This window comes from Oryzias latipes, chromosome 14 (assembly GCF_053564925.1).
Source record: "Oryzias latipes strain Hd-rR chromosome 14, Olatipes_Hd-rR_3.1".
Lineage (NCBI taxonomy): Eukaryota > Metazoa > Chordata > Actinopteri > Beloniformes > Adrianichthyidae > Oryzias > Oryzias latipes.
The window spans coordinates 17,240,259-17,256,785 of NC_136250.1; the positions used below are offsets into that span (position 1 = coordinate 17,240,259).

Genomic DNA, 16,527 nt, shown 5'->3' on the forward strand with positions numbered 1-16,527 from the left:
ATAGAGCGGTGTCTGTGTGTATCTCATTACAATGTATGGAAGACACGGAGGATGTTTAGAGCTGTGAAGGTTGTGGCTGGTGAGGCACTGACTCTTTCAGAGCCAGATTGACATACAAATGAGACCCCTATACAGGTCATTTTAGAATTGGAGAACATTTTATGTACCACCCATCATATTTCAAATTATCCACAAACAAAATACAAAAATGTAGTTTCCAACTAACGAGCTCACGAGCGCCCTCTTTGTTGAGACGGTGCTACTGCGTACCTCACACACTGTCTTTTCAGTGCGGTTTTATGTCACATTTTAACACAAAATAAACGACACAAACATGAAATACATTAAATTTTAAATGGAGAAGGTAGACATGCAATATTTTTTTGTACAGTGAACATTTTTTTTAATTAAAGCTTTTATATATTTGGGGCTGCTATGGGGTTGCTTTCCCAAATCTTGCAGTTGCTATAGCAACCCATAGCTACCCCCTGGTGCCGCCCCTCTATGTTTATTTAGAAAAAAGGATTTTCTTACTAATACACAAAAAGGACTAGAAAAATAAGTTGTTATAAACAAAAAAACAACACACCAAAATACGAAAAAAAACAGAGCTGTGGAGATGACCTTTAAGTGACAACCTTGATAATTTGTGGCCACAAATTAGCATTTTGTTAGTATTTTGTGTGCACTAATTACTATTCTGTGTACAGATTACCGGTAGTAGTTTGTGGGAATAAATTGGCATTATATTTGCATTTTGTGAGCACATAGCATTTTGTGAGCACAAATTTTTATTTTGTGCACACGGATAAGTATTTAGCGCGCAAAAGATTGTATTTTTGTATCATCAATTCCTACTGCTAATTTGTTGCCACAAACGACTAATTTATGCGCACGAAAGGCTATTACATAAGCACAAAATTCTGATTTGTGTACAAAATATGCTAATTTGTGTACAAAACATGCTACTTTGTGAAAACAAAATTCTATTTTGTGTACACAATTTGATAATTCGTGAGCACAAAATGCTCATTTGTACCCACAAATTAGTACTTTGTGGGCAAAATAATAATTTGTGGCCATAAACTATTTTTTTTTAATGTAATGCCCATGAAATACAAGTTTTGATGGAACACTGCTTTTTAGGAATTGAACCAGAATTCAACTTCTTTTTGAAAACAATGTAAAAAAGAAAAAAGTATATCTTGTTTCTATGCGGGAATCTATAATTCTATCAGTGGCGGTGGAACAAAATTCGCGCCATGAGAGTAATGTTCTGAAAATATTTAGTTACACTTGCTGCTAATTTGAACAAGACTTTTAAGTGCTTTCTTTCCCAAACTGTCTCTACAGATAACATAAACTGTTAGCAAAGACATGGTTTTAATTGGTAGCGATACAGTAACACAGGAGTCTGTTACATAACTTGGTTTCAAGGCAAAAGTAAAGTTTAGGGCATAACTGGAGACAGATGGGAAGGGTTTTAATTAGGTCTCTACTTTGAGTCTTAATTTCTTAGTTTGTTTGCATCAACATTCAGTAAGAGAGCTATAATTTCTAATCAACGATGTATGTTGCTCAACAGTGCTTGCAGATAAATATTAAACTTCAAAGGGAAGAAGCAGGCCTTGTTTGGTTTGCAGTCTGCGCCTCAGAGGAGCAGCCTGACAGACATCCACTAAGATAGGAATCAGTCTCACTTCTTTAAGCAGCTGACTGATAAAAATGACGGCTGCACACATTTATTTTCAGAGTGGTTGGTCTTCAAAACAAACCCACCAGTCTGAGCTGGTTTTCTTTTGATAAACCTTTTTGTCGTGACGGCTGATGGGTGGTGGTGTTGGTCTGGCATCAGGAGTCTCACAGATTGGAGCAGAAATGACCAGCCTGCTTCTGACAAGCCTGCGTCTCTATGTAACCCAGAAAAGAAAGCCTTCTTTTCACACCATGACCAGGCCCTGTCATCAGCCATTATTGTCATGTGAGGTGTGTTTACATGAACACTCCACTGAACTGAAATCGTGCATATGTCAAGAATGATTCACTTACAAGCCTGAGCTCACAATCCATTACATCCCTGATGAATTATTTATGCTGCTGTATATGTTGCGGGGCCTTGCGTGGTCTTGCAGCTCGTTTGTTTTCATTTGTTTTTGCTGACAGCGTGATATGCTGGACAGCATAAAGAAAAGAAACAGGAAGACGTCCACATCCGAATGCTGAGCTCAATTTATCACTGTGCATATTTTGGATTATGTCCTCGTTGGGGCACATAAATTGTCCCGAGCAGCTATTTTGGAGTCTCTGGTTCTACGGTGATTTATGCAGAACTCATTGTAGTCCTGCATTTTGAAACAACCATTTCAGGGTCTTGTTGTAATGTGATATTTGCACATTTCATTGCACATTTCAGAATGAAGAAATTTGTGTGCATTTTGCTGCCACAGAAGAAGGTGATTTTTTTTGTTTTGTTTTGCTAGTCCTTTTTCTTGCTCAGATCCAAGAACAGAAGGTTACATTAGCCCAGTTTCATGCAGCCTTCGTCATTTTCTCCTCTATTGTAGACAGCTGTGTACTTGTGTTCCCCTGTGACCGGCAGTGAGCCTCTGCTGGCCATTTTTAGCAGTGTCAGAGCGGGGCTGTGCTCCATCTGGCAGCTGACTCGGCCACAGAGGTAAAGCCGTCAGTAAGGAGGTCAAACATGTTAAAGACAGTGGCCTCGGAAAGCCCTTCTGTACCCTCTCACACAACAATAGCTGCATTTTAAGCGACAACATCCCGTGTTTAAACTGACTGTGGCTTTTTCGTGACAGGACAATATGGTTTCAGCCCAGAAAAACTTTTACGATTCATGGCAAATTAGACAAATGAAGTCCCTAAAAAGTGTAACTCTTCCTGAGCAGGTAAAGCTGTCCTGGTATTCCTGCATTTGCTTTTGAAGTTTCTTCAAAATCTGTTTCTGCTTTCAAGGATTTTGACTCTAAACGCTTTAGAACCATCAGATACTTTTTTGCTCCAATTTTTTGTCTTTTTGTGCATTCCAGAGCTTTCTCTACTCTGCATCCCGCTGTACTCCATGAATATTTAGAAATATAGGAATCAGACACTTGAGTTCAACAGGACCAACCCAGAATGCTCTTACACAGAACATTTCCAGGCAGATATTTCTACCTATACGTTAAGCTTTGCACAGATTTTCTAGACTCAAGCACAAAAAGTGGAGGACTATTGTCAATTTTAATCAATGTTTAAAAAAATAAAACAACTATATGATTTTTATTCGCATTTTTATTTAAAGCTTTAATATATCGTGTTGCATGAGAACTGTGATGCAGCTGTGGGGCGGTGGACTTCTGATCGGAAATTGCAGGTACTATTTCCGCCTTGCCCACCCATGTGTTAAAGTGTCCTTGGGCAAGACACTGAACCCCACTGAACATTGCCTCTAGTGGTTATGGGTTTGCGCCATTGTTCGGCAGAGGAGCTGCCTTCACTGTGTGAATGCGTGTGTGTGAATGTGTAAATAGGACTACTGTAAAAGCGCTTTGGGCCTACAAGGAAGGTAGAACAGCACTATACAAGTATACACTATTGACCATTTACCACATTGCATGGGAATTGGACCAGAAACCTGAGAAATTAAAAAGGGAAACATTATGAAATATGAGGCTAAATATGACCTTGAGTATAACAAATAGATGTATTATTGTTTCACATCCGCTAATGTACAACAGGCCTTAAATGCACTTAATTCACACTAAGAAAATTTTTACATTTTTATATTTAGTGGCGCAAAATGATTCCGCTCTTATTCTCTGAGCAAAGTGATTGATTCATGGGTAAAGTACATAAAAGCAAACATGCTGTGTGACAAATGTAGATATTTATTAGCATGCGGGAGGCAAAGGACTCAACAGAACTATTATAGCATATAATGACTGGAACCAGGTGTGACCTGCTGGTAGGAGCACAGAGAAAGAAAAGGTCATGTCTGGCCAGCAATATTGATACTCGCTTTACTTCTGCTGAGCTGCCAGATTGTCTGACTTCAGGCGACTGGCAAAAAGCCCACTCTACCTCAGCTGAGCTGTTTGTGTATGAAAGGGGGGATCCGTGGCGAATCACAGGAGGTGGAAAGCTGTCAGTGTGTTGTTAAATTGTACAGGAATGTTTGAGGTGAGGTGTTTAATGATCCAAAACACCTTCTGCAATGCTCCTCCCCTGACAGCAGTGGGTCAGTGACAAGCAGCAACAGAAATTCAGGGTTTGAGGAAAACAAAATGCGTGAGGGCCCACAACTCTGCTCTGTGAATAATCAAAGCTGGTAGTTTTGAGTTTGTTTATGCAAGAAACAGCAGAATCAAAGAGCTTGTTCTGTCTTAAGTGCTGTGAAACCTGAGGAGGGTCAGGTTTTTCTTAGTTTTTTCCGACTTTTCTTTTACTTTTTAGATGTCGTTTGTCACAGAACCAGATTAAAAATAATTTACGAAGCTGTGATCACCAAACTTCACGTTTTTGTTGTGTCCCAGCTGGCCTGTCTTCTGATCCTGTTCATTAAATCTGTGGCAGCTTTAGTTCTGTTAGCAGCTTTTTTATCAACATAAAAACTTTCAACTATAGTAAAAAATATGCATCCTTTCTTAAGACTGATTTTTTCCTAAAGACCCCCAGAATTTGAATAACCAGAGCTCTGACAGAAGCCCTCCAAGTTAAACCTTGAGCTGCCATCAAAAATTGATGAAGCTTCAAAGACCCACTCTGATTCACTTTTGAGCTATTTTAGTTATGATTATTCTGTTTTTAGCCAAACTTTTTAAAAACCTGTCCTTTTCTACAGTAGTTGATATGAAATTTGCCTCTGAGTTGTGGGCAGAACTATTGGTGGAGAGCCATTCCTCCTTCCCTTCACCCATCTGTTTACGTGCTCTCCTGCTAGCTTACAGCCCCTCAGCCAAATATGACTGCTGCAACAAAAACAGTGAGCAACATTGGAGCTATCCAGCCATACAGTTTTAAGCCAGATGCCAGCTCAGACGAAGAAAACAAAGACGTACATGGATCCATTTGTTTGCAAGTGGATGTATCAAAATATTCATAAAAAAGCCACAAAAACATGTTAAAAACACCAAAAACCACGTTTTCATCGGAGTGGGTCTTTAAAATAAATGTTTGAGAAAAAGTTGTTTATTAAATTGGTCATCACTAAGGTGTTTCTGTCTTCTCTCTCTTTTCCACAGCGCTCCAAAATAGCTGTTTATGAGAAAATGTGGTCATACATGAAATCCGCCGAACCCTCAGTGTTTGTCAAGACAACACCAGACGGGGTTTCCCGGGTGCGAAAGTCCAAGGGCAAGTTTGCCTTTCTCCTGGAATCCACCATGAACGAGTATATAGAGCAGCGGAAGCCGTGCGACACCATGAAAGTGGGCGGCAACCTGGATTCAAAAGGCTACGGCGTGGCCACGCCCAAAGGCTCTGCATTAGGGTGGGTGGGATAATATAACAATCTCCATGTTGTTATAGTATTCCACCCTCCCTGATGTTTCCTTTTGTCATTCTCTTTTTTTTTTTCTTTTCCTTAATTCATGTTTTTCCAAGTGGGAGAAATGTTCTGTTTGAATTGAATTGAGACATTTTTGTTTGTGTTGTGAGTGCTGATCTGTTTGTGCTGTTCTCTCTGAAGGTCACTGGTATTTTTCTCACACTCAGGATGTTCGTTTGAATGTGGATGTGGACTGTCACCCTCTCCAGCCTTGTTTGTTTCGTTTGTCCTCCCCCCTTCACCCTCCTCTCCTCCTGGTCTCTGTTGTGCCTCTCTGCATTACTGCTTATTTCATTTATTCTTGAATTAATTTGCTAGTTCAGATGCTGCTCTGTCAGTTGTGATAAATGTCAAGCTGCATGCCAGTTTGTACTTATTTCCCATTTAAAGATGACAGAATGTCCCCATCCCGCACACTTCAGTTATGAGCAACCCTCCATGCCACCTTTCAAATACTTAATCTTTTTTTCCTTTTGCTGTAAATTTACTTCTTGCCTTTCCACTCCAGTGAAATTTTGTACCAATTTGTCCCTCCCGTGCTCCCCTAATGAACCATTGATATTTATGACCTATTTCTTACTAATATTCCATATTAGATTTCTCACGGACCTGTTCATTTTCTTACAAGTTATGTTTTATCGTTTCAAGAAATGCTGTTAACCTGGCAGTGTTAAAACTGAATGAGCAAGGCCTCTTGGACAAATTGAAAAACAAATGGTGGTACGACAAGGGAGAGTGCGGCAGCGGGGGAGGTGACTCTAAGGTCAGCCTCGATGTCACCAAAGTCGGGTATCTTAGATCAGAGTAATCGGCAAGGCTGTTGTCACTTTGGAGCCTGAGGCTGACGGCCCCCATCAAGCTACTGATGCACCCGTATGTTTAGCCATTACATTAACACTGTGATCAACTGGGAACCCTTTACTAGGCTAATAGAGGAGATTAAATCATTTAGACAAACTCAAAGTCTTTGATCTAGATGTAGGAAATGCAGCATTTGTGTGGGAATAAATGTTTGGCTTGTGGCTATGAAACACAGGAACTTTTCCACGTTGTTTTTTGTATCCACAGACCAAAAGTGAATTATTTTAGTCGAATAATCCCAAAAAAGTGTGTGCACTCTCTAGTGTCAGACAGGGCAGGCACAGGGAACAGCGTTGTCTTGAGGGGACTAAGCATCGCAGGCAAACGTGAGAACTCTAATGACAGAGTGACCTTTTTATGGGCCAATTTTTTAACCTTTGATTTGTTTATTTTTTTTGTCTGAAAAAATCCTTCTCTCACTGAAATCCAACGTGCAACTGATTAAAAACCTTTGCTTGGTCTCGATTTGAAGCCAGTCAAAGATTCTCCCACCCTGACCTGGTAAACCCCACAGGGACTAAGAAACGACCAGGGGCTCCATTTCCACAAAAGGGTCTGATTTGGATCTTGACTTTTCGGCCACAAGATAACATTTTTAGAAACGATGTATCTTTTGAATTTGATCAGAAGCAGCTGCTGGAAAAGGGCACATTCCAATGTGTTTTATATTAACACAAATGTGTTTAAACCTGCAGAACTGTTAAAGCTTATCCAGGTAAGCAGCTTTGAATACAAATTATTCACTTTTGTTTTTTAGGTTACAGGAGAAGCTCAAAGTAAAACTGTCCTTGATGAACAGCATTTATGCTGCAGCACAATCTCAACCCTGCAAAGCAGCAGGGACACGTGTCTGATCAAGACATCTTTTTGTCACTACCGATCTCCAGCCCCAGACAGCGGGGTGTAGCAACTGTGGATCCATGTCAGACTCTTCTCCCCAGCTCTCATCATGTTCAAAGAATTATAGTGTTCTTTTAGGTTGGAGACCCGAGGTCAGATCTGCTGTTACTGATTCTGGCCTGTCATTTTTTTAGTGAACATGGCACGGATGCTACCAAAGGGGTAGCACAAAAATTCTTCTTCTTCTTCTTCTTGCTGCTGGTTTGCTTTCATCCATTTAGGCCTGGTTAGAGAGAAACAAGCGCATTGAAGCAACATCTTCATGTCTGACTGCCACATTTCTCTGTCCTTATTTCTCTGTCAGAAAGACGCGTGCGGGTAATCCAACAATGAGATGCAAATATGTTGTATGTAACGACCACTGGGGAAATCTGGCTTTCAGAGAAAAACATACAGACGCATAAACAACACAAATTTAGTGGTTTTCATGTTCCTCTGGAATATTTAAGAAAAGCAGCCTCACATTTGTTTTTTAAACAAAGCTGCATGGTTTGCAATATTCTCATTTTTAATCTTGAAGTGTATTTTTTATTTCTTATTTCATGCTGTTTTTTTAACACAACTTTGCAGGCATCCTGAAAGGTAAAGTTATGGTTGAAAAGAAAAATAGGTTTAAGAAATCCTTTATTCTACAGTTGCAATCGTAGTTTTACTTCTTAATTTCTCAAAAGAGGAAGATAACTTACCAAATAGTGGATTTTTTGTCTGATTCTATATGCACAATGCAGTTTGCGGGAGCAGTCCTTATAGGTATTCAATAAAAGTTAGAAGAATTAACTTGAACATGGACAAAAATGACCTTAAATTGAACAATATAAGTCATTTTAATGCTAAAATAGTGCAGACAGTGCGGAACACTTGCAACTTATTAACTTGCTGTAAAACATTCTAACTAAAAGTTAAACAGGTTTTTATCAACTCGTGAAGATATGACTTAGAGAGAAAAACATATAAACCAAAATAAATGAAATTGTTTAAAGATCTACTAATAATTTCTTTAAAATAAGAAAAGGGGTAAAAAGAACTATTTACAGAAATCCTATGTAGTATTCTTGTTGCAGCATGATGTTCAGTTTCAGAGCTGAGCTTTTTCTCTCTGACAAGTCTTTTTTAACACCTCACAGAATCTCAGACCCCTTCCACCTTTGCACCGTGGCTTTAATTCCAGGGTTTGTGGCAGATTTGTTTTTGGATCGATAGAAATAGAAGTGAACTCGGGTCAGATAAATCATCCAATTTCTCAGAGGTTACTTGCTGCTGTAAAATTGCTTCTCCTTCAGACTTTGGAGCAGATTGTAGTGTTTTTCTTTTTGACAGTTGTGTGCAGGTGGAGGTATTCTGGAAAACTTATAACGAATCAAAATGGCTTTGCCAAGTTCAGGAGGAACCCTTTTCTGGCCATTTTTCCTTCTGTTATCTCCACTTGACCTGACAGCCATTTCTCCTCTGACTTCTCTGTAGGTCAGAATAGATGATGATAAATCACTTCACCGATTTTTGAAAGAAGGGCTCTTCTGCAGAAACAGTGGTGTTTGGATGTTGCGCACCCAAACACCGCTTATTTTGTTGAACAAAAAAGGTTTTGCGAAATCTCTAAAAACATGATGATGTCAAAAGGGGTAAAATATCTCAGCAGAGACAATTTCCTTAAAATGAGCATCACAATAATAATACCAAGAAATATTTAAGTAAGGAAATTGTATTAGCTAATACTTCTTAATACTGACATTTAATTGTAAAAGACAAAATGCTTCAAGAAAGCTCCACCATAATTACACGCTTCGGGTTGCTATGGCAATACCTGTTGATAAAGTTTGTATATATTTTGATAATTTAGATTTATGAAGACTATTTATGAATCCACTGTGTTTTGAAGATGAAAACTTGGATGACTAGTAAAAAAAATTAATTGAAACACATTTATTTTACATGCAAATTCATGTAAACGCAATGCATTGTGGTCCATATTCTCCAATCTAGTGACCATCAATGAACTCGCAGAAACTTGTGGAAAATTTCTAGGTCACTGGATTTTGGAATTGTAGATTCGGACAGCACTACAAAAGGGCGAATGTCCTCTATTGTGCAAGAAGAAATAAGTAGTAAAGAAATTTGGACACATTTGTTTGCCACATTCTTTTTATTATATTTGCAAAAAAGTATAAAAAATCAGAAACACAATTTTACAATTTGACATTTCACTCGATTCAGCCATTACAAAAATTGCAACTTTTATCAACAGTATTTAGATAATGATTTCTCTTATTTACAGTCTTATTTTAACACCCCCCACCCCAAAGAACAAGAGTGCTTCTTCTTAGACATTGCCAAAATGAAGAATATAAACTTAAAATTAAAATTAAGGAAGTAAAAAGTAAAAACAGAGGTCTGTTGTACCATCTAAAAATAACAATCAACATTCTATTCTAAAGGATCCATATTCTTTTCAAAATGTATGAAAGGTTGCCATATTTTTTCAAATTCTTCTACTTTGTCTTTTCAAATATATGTAATTCTTTTTAAAGGGACCCTGACAGCATTTGTTGGAACCATTGGGTTATGCTTGGATTGTAAGTGTTTTTCCACCGTTTGGCAATACACATTTTTGAAAAGCTGAGAACATTTGGTAACATTTGAGTATTTTACATAACTCCGGTCCAAAATAGGGTCATATTAGGAAAAACAATTAAAATATAATTTAGTGTAGGATAGTAACACAGTTATCTTATGTTCAAATGAAAATTTAAACCAGAAATGTATAAATTTGAAAAAAGGATGGAATCAAAGATGAAAAATCACTAAGCAAACTGTATTCTATTGGACATTGCCAATAAGAAAAACACCATTTACCCTTTTTTAGCTTCAAACGTTTCTATACAAATAGCTCAAAAATGCTAAATTGCTACAGTATGTGTCATTAACACTTATCTTCCGAGCCTACCTTTTGTTTTTTTTAGCCTTTCTTGGTGATTCCTTTTTGGGGGGTTTTCAGTATGCATTAGAATTTATGTTTTGTTCATTTTTGTTTCATATTTCAGAGAGACAAAACTTTTGACAGATCTTTTTGCTATTTCTGTTGAGAATTGCATATTCTCACTTTCCAGTGCTCTCAGTGGGTTAAGGCTGATGCCAATGAGCAAGAGTTTGAGAAACTCAGCAATAAAATTTTTAATAAATTGTTGCAGTGTACATTTAGTTTTCCAAGCTGTAAAAACTGAATTAAAAGCCTCTAAAGGGAGGCGTATCACTTTTTTTTGCAAAAAGCAAAACTTTTATTTCTGTTCTCTTTTTGCTAAAATGGAAACAAATCTTTACCTTTCAAGGTGCCCTAAGTTCACCTCATCATCTACATTTATTTAATCTAAAACTTAACTTTTTGGACACACAACTCAGTGGTGAATACAATATATTTGACGATGTTAGATTACATCCACTAATCATTTCTAAGAGGAAACAAGCCTGGAAATCTAGCAGTCAATTAAAGTGAGCGTAATGTGTTGCTGAACAGCCCCCCTCAAATGCAGCAGCTACGAGCTAAATTTCCTCCATCTTTTCTGGCTGCTTCATCGCAGCCAAAGCCAAACTGCTGATCTCGATGATAGCCAGAGCTTTTTTCAAGCAGCTCTTGTCTGCTCTGTATTTGAGGGGGGAACCTGTGATGAAAGTATGACGCTGCTGTGTTTGTCTGTTAGTCAGGAAAGGGTTCCTATTAGATCCAAACAACAAAATGTACCAAAAAAAAAAAATAGTATGATTATTCTTTGACAGCTAACAGAAGCTGCTTTATTTTGCCCTTTGAAAAATTCTTTTTGTGATCAGTGTGTGCCGATTACTCAAAGCGATAAAGGTGGGGTCCGGCATGTTAGGACAGCTCTGGATGTTGAAAGTTTTTACTGCCTGCTTTCTGTGAAATGTTGGCCTGGACCCTACTCTATCGCTTTGTACTGTATAAAGTAGTTTAAAGTTGAATAACATAAAATAACATAATACAATGTTATTTATGTTATTTCCCACGTGAAGAACTCCTGTAAACCTTGCAGTATTGAAACTCAGTGAACAAGGCATCTTAGACAAGCTGAAAAACAAATGGTGGTACGATAAGGGTGAATGTGGAACCAAGGACTCTGGAAGTAAGGTCAGTCGCTGCAGGTCTTTTCATACTGATGGCTAAACTGCATTTTGACTTAACTGTTCATATGCAAACATCTTAAGCATACATTTCTCTCAGAAATAATAAGCATGATATCCTTTTTTTTTGTCTTCAGATCAACACATAGACAACTGCAGTAGTTCATCCACACAGTTTACTATTTCAAACATGACTCATTGCATAAAATCATCACCACTGTATGCAGACAACTGCAGCATGACGACACATACTTTACATTCATGCCATACAGTTTTGAACTGAATTGAAACCATTATACTGCTATCTTTCATCCAAACCTTTATTGAAATTTAGTTTATCGTCTGTCTTATTCATTTGTGTTTGCGCCTGTTGTGCCAAAAAAAGCAAAACACTACTGTTAAAAGAAGTTAAAAAGTTCAAACCATATTTCCAGCGGTGAACACTGCATGTGTCGAAAAAAAAAAACTGGATAAAGAAATATGATAAATATCAAATCCCAGCAGTAAACCTTCATTAGAAAATGTTAGTCTTGATTCAATGAGAAGATTTCCATATCTTTATTTGCCAATTATAAATAAAGGCACTGATAAAACTGCAAACAGATCTTGACTGATGGCTGAGATCTTGATGGAGTCATGCTGGAATTCATCATCAAAAGCATGACTTTATTAAAATCTTGCAGACGTGTGAACTATTTTTTATTTACTTTTTGAGGAGCTGTGGAATTGCAATATGTAATTTCTTTAACCTAATGATAACACGCAGTACTAAAACTTCCCTGAAGTGTGATTAAAAAGTTTGTCTGTTATTGAGTCTGAATGAGAATCCTCACCAATAAGTTTAAATTTAATAAACTATTATCAAATATGTAAGTCTGGGTCCTCCTGTGCCAGTCCCCAGTCCGAAGAAAATACAGGGTTGTGTCAGGAAGGGCTTCTGCCGTTAAAATCTCTGCTAAACCAAATGTGCGACTCAGTAGAAGCTAATTTACTGGTGGAATAAGCCGAAAGGTGAAAAATGAGTTTTTTGTCTAGGAAAGCAGATTTGTCTTTGAATTGTTGCTAGCGAAGAAACTATGTATTTTTGTCCTATTATTTCACATTTGTGAGTGACAAAAAAAAGTCGCCTGACTCAAACTTTGCTCTTATGTGCTGTTTTCTTAAGGAAAATGTGCTTTGGATTTGTAAAAAAAATCTAAAAATCTCTTCATCTTCAACAGACAAAATTGCTTTTTTTTTCTGGTAAAAATAGACATTTATTGCAAAGAACATATAAATGACATTGAAAGTAAAAAAAAAAAAAGAAGTAAGTGCAAATGGTAAAACTCACATAAATGAATTTCAATACGACTGTTTGGCTTTGAATGGCAGCAAAATGGTTCAGTTCACCGTCCACAGCTTTGATTGTTTAGAGGAAATGTGTTGAGGGAGAAGTTGAGCAGCTATGCTAGACAAATGAGATTTAATCTGTAGACCTGTACGACCACGACCACCTTCCTCTTTGTGTGGCCTCGTAAAGAGCCCAGAGAGCAGGATAGACAGTAAGTCTCTCTACATTCACCTTCTCAGATCTTAGATTACAAAGGACTGGTGAGGAGAAATCAGACACTTCTCATTCTGTGTAAATCTGTTTTCTCACTTAAAGCCTAAATTTAGCAGCTGTAGGTTCTAGAAACAGTCAGCTACCTCCAGTTTCCTGATAGCTAAGCAAGATGTGAATGTAGGTTATGCGCTTGTGTTTTGTAATGTGGTGTTTGCCTTATGGTGTCATTCCAAACTCTTAACAATGGTCTTTACCCCTCCCCCAGGACAAGACAAGTGCACTAAGCCTGAGCAACGTGGCAGGAGTCTTCTATATTCTAGTTGGAGGCCTTGGCTTGGCTATGACCGTGGCTTTGATAGAATTCTGCTATAAGTCACGGCAAGAAACTAAAAGACTCAAGCTGGCAAAGAATGCCCAAAACTTTAAGCCAGCCCCTCCTGCAAACGCCCAGAACTTTGCCACGTACCGTGAAGGCTACAATGTGTACGGGACAGAGAGTGTTAAGATCTAAAAGGTACACCTGAGATTCTTTCTATTTATGTTGTGCTTTGTGTTTGTTTAATGCTCAGAACTTATTGTAAGTCAAAGTTAGATAGATTCAAATGTTGTGTAGACAACCCCCCCCCCCCCCCCCCTCTGTCCTGATGTGACAATTTGATGAGGAGCACAAATGCACCTCTGACTTTTAAGTAGAAAAACTATCAGTGACCTGATGATAGGATAACCATCAATGTAAATTGGAATACAGCTATGTGCTCCAGAATGCAGGATTTCTTTTGTAGACCTGCACTTCCTGTTAATGTGACCTTGTAAAGAGACTGGAGAGCAGGATGGCCAGAAAGTCCACCTCCATATCTGCATATCTGAACAGAAAAACTTTGTAACCAGTTTACATGGCCGTCTAATAAAGTATTTGACTTTCTGAAACTGGGCAAAGAGGCGGGGCTTAGTTGGTTGCTGATATTGCGAGCAAGGCCATCTTAAAGTTAAGGTATTGACAATTACCTGTCATTAAAAAGAAAATTCCAGCTATTTCTACATCATTTTATGTTCAAATATACAACAATGAATACAAATCTGAAATAAATAGTTAAGTTGTCATGGCTTAAAGTGGTAAGAAAACAATGGTTCTCTAATCAGTGTTGTAATTATTCTTTTTGTTGGATCATTTTATTTTGAAGTAATGAGTACTGTCATGGTCGTGTAACCTGGAAGTAGTGGTCACATTTTCAAACTGGAGGTCAAAGGCTTTTCCTTGCTCAGCAGTCATTATCAGACAGGAGCAGCTGAATAATGAAGTACATGTGATGGTTGTGATAATCAAACAAAGAGCACATAAACCTGTTTACTTGTGCTCATGGAAACGTCTATCTGTGACAAGGAACTCAGAAGTCCTTATAGCCCGGGTTTGGTTATAGTAGGAACTGCCTTTTCAATGAAGCCAGGTCCAGATAGGAATCCTCTAAACCAGGGGTCTGCAACCAGCAGCTCTGAAGCCAAATGTGGCTCTTTGGTTAAAGAAAAATAAGTATGTAATTAGTAAAGCAAAAGAATTGCCAAATTCAAACTTTATTTAATGAATTCACAAACATTTGAAAGGACAGTATGTATTACAAGATGAACTGCAGAGAATTGAGTGGAGGTCAGTAAGCACAACCAGAATTTAGGTGCATAAGGGTTATAAGCTTTTCTATTTTTGAACAAATTTAAGGATTTTAAGTGTGCCGCATGGCTTGAAAAATATGGTAAGGCTCATGTAATCATCTCTGATTTCATTTTAGTTGGTTAGATTGATACATTTCTCACTGAAATGCACCACAAACAGTAAAATAACGTTTTTTTTAAATCACTGCTTATATTATACTGTCTACAGCTACGTTTGCTGCATTGAGATGATCCTCTGTGACACAGGTTGTCTTTTATTTTGAAAGGAAGTCATGTGAACTTTTGAAAGGGTGAAATAAGACTTTGTGCCTCCTGCTGGGTTGTGGTCAGTGAGAAATCAACCCGAATGCCTCTTTAAGTGCTGAAGACTGCAGACCCCTGCTCCAACCCCTCCTCAGTAGATTGGTTCTGGAGGCTTCTGTGCGCATCAAGTGAAAAAAAACTGCATCCAGTCGGAACCTCCAATGTCCAAATGTTTCTCCCACACTTGTGAGTAATCAGAGAGCCAAGAGACCTCAGGCTGGGCTGAGGGGTGGGCGTTCACTTCCAAAGAGAAGTAACAGGAAATACTTTCTTTAAGCTCATTAAATGTCTTTTCGAGACTTTGTTTTGAGTTTCCCAGCTGCTACCACTCAGGCAAAATACGAAAACACACAAATATTTGTTTTGTTTTTTCATGTTTTTGCCTTTGCAGAGGTGGTACATGAATCCCCCTGGTGGATGGAAACAGCACTCAGTGTGATCCCAAAATCCCTCTGTGGACGCCCTCGGGGACGAGGGCGCCCTGTCCTCAGCTTGGACAAAAGCCTACAAGTCAACAAGTGCTCATTGTGGGTTTTTCAGACCTGTCACACTAACAGAGAGCAAAGACACAGCAGGACTTGTGCGCCTGAAAGGATTTGCCTCTTGTAGTGCCTTATGGAGCATTTCATGGCAATGCAATTAAGACTAAATTAACTTGAAAACAACAGAAAAAAAAATCAAAGACTGAGAGAATTGAGATGAACTGATGGAACGGTTGTTTTATATTTCTAAAGGAAGACAAAAAAAGCCATGGTTTTCAAGCAAAACCTTGACAAAGTCATGCGAGTCGTTTAAATACATATTTTTGTGGTGAGACTTGGAGCTGGATAAATGTTATATTAAGTCAAGTAATTTTCTTGTTTTATTCTAAGGTTTTTCTTCTGGATATTTAGGACAAGCCTCACTCAGCCTGTAAGGTTAAACTGTTGAGAAAAACTCCCAAAATACAACTTCTGATTATCCACTGCTTTTTAATACCAGTTTATTCCAACTGCCATCATTTCAAATGTTTAGGGGGAAAAAAGGCCCACTTTGTATCATTTAGTCCCATGTTTGTAAAATCTCAGTGACAGAAAAAAAGGCCCCTTTTCATAGAATAGACTATTCCAATGTTAAGCCGAGCTCATGGTTTCTCCTGTGTTCTGATTTGAGTGCTGTTCTGCAGCTGCAATTCTTTTCTTGGTGACACTTCATAGCTTCTTGGGTTGTGATAAGCTTTCTTTGCCTATGCATTCTACCGAAGAGGAGCTGTACAGCGAGGAAGACGGCAGCAAACGCAACAAAAAGCGAACTTTTGTTTCCATGACACACAGGACGAAGCTAAACGCCGCCGACCACGCGAGCCTACATCTGTTCCATCCTTCCTGCCATCAGCATAAAGTGCATGTGAATTTGGTGACCATTAAACGAGCTGCAACTCCAAATGGATCCTGGTTTAATTGACTTACAATGACGAGTTTTGGGTCCGGTTTGTCTTTGTAACGACTCCTTAACCAGGTTGCATGTGTGGAATCAAGAAACCTCTGGAGAGGTCATGTACAAAGTTTTATTACATTTCCTTAATAAAAAGCAAGTTTATATTATT

General features: G+C 38.3%; 1 protein-coding gene across 6 annotated transcripts in view; it reads left to right on the forward strand.

The window, feature by feature from the left end:
• gria3a (glutamate receptor, ionotropic, AMPA 3a) overlaps positions 1-16,525 on the forward strand; it is a 77,452-nt gene extending 60,927 nt beyond the window's left edge. For 2 of the 6 annotated variants that reach the window (XM_004076486.5, XM_078931266.1), the window contains 4 exons: positions 5,238-5,485; positions 11,324-11,438; positions 13,240-13,488; positions 15,334-16,525. In XM_004076486.5, the coding sequence (XP_004076534.1) occupies positions 5,238-5,485; positions 11,324-11,438; positions 13,240-13,485 (609 nt within the window). In that variant the 3' untranslated portion in view covers positions 13,486-13,488; positions 15,334-16,525. Of the gene's footprint in view, positions 1-5,237; positions 5,486-6,190; positions 6,306-11,323; positions 11,630-13,239; positions 13,489-15,333 lie in introns of those variants that run through there. The other 4 variants (XR_013647633.1, XM_078931265.1, XR_909990.4 and 1 more) reach the window with 4 other exon arrangements.
• Positions 16,526-16,527: the final 2 nt, after the last annotated feature.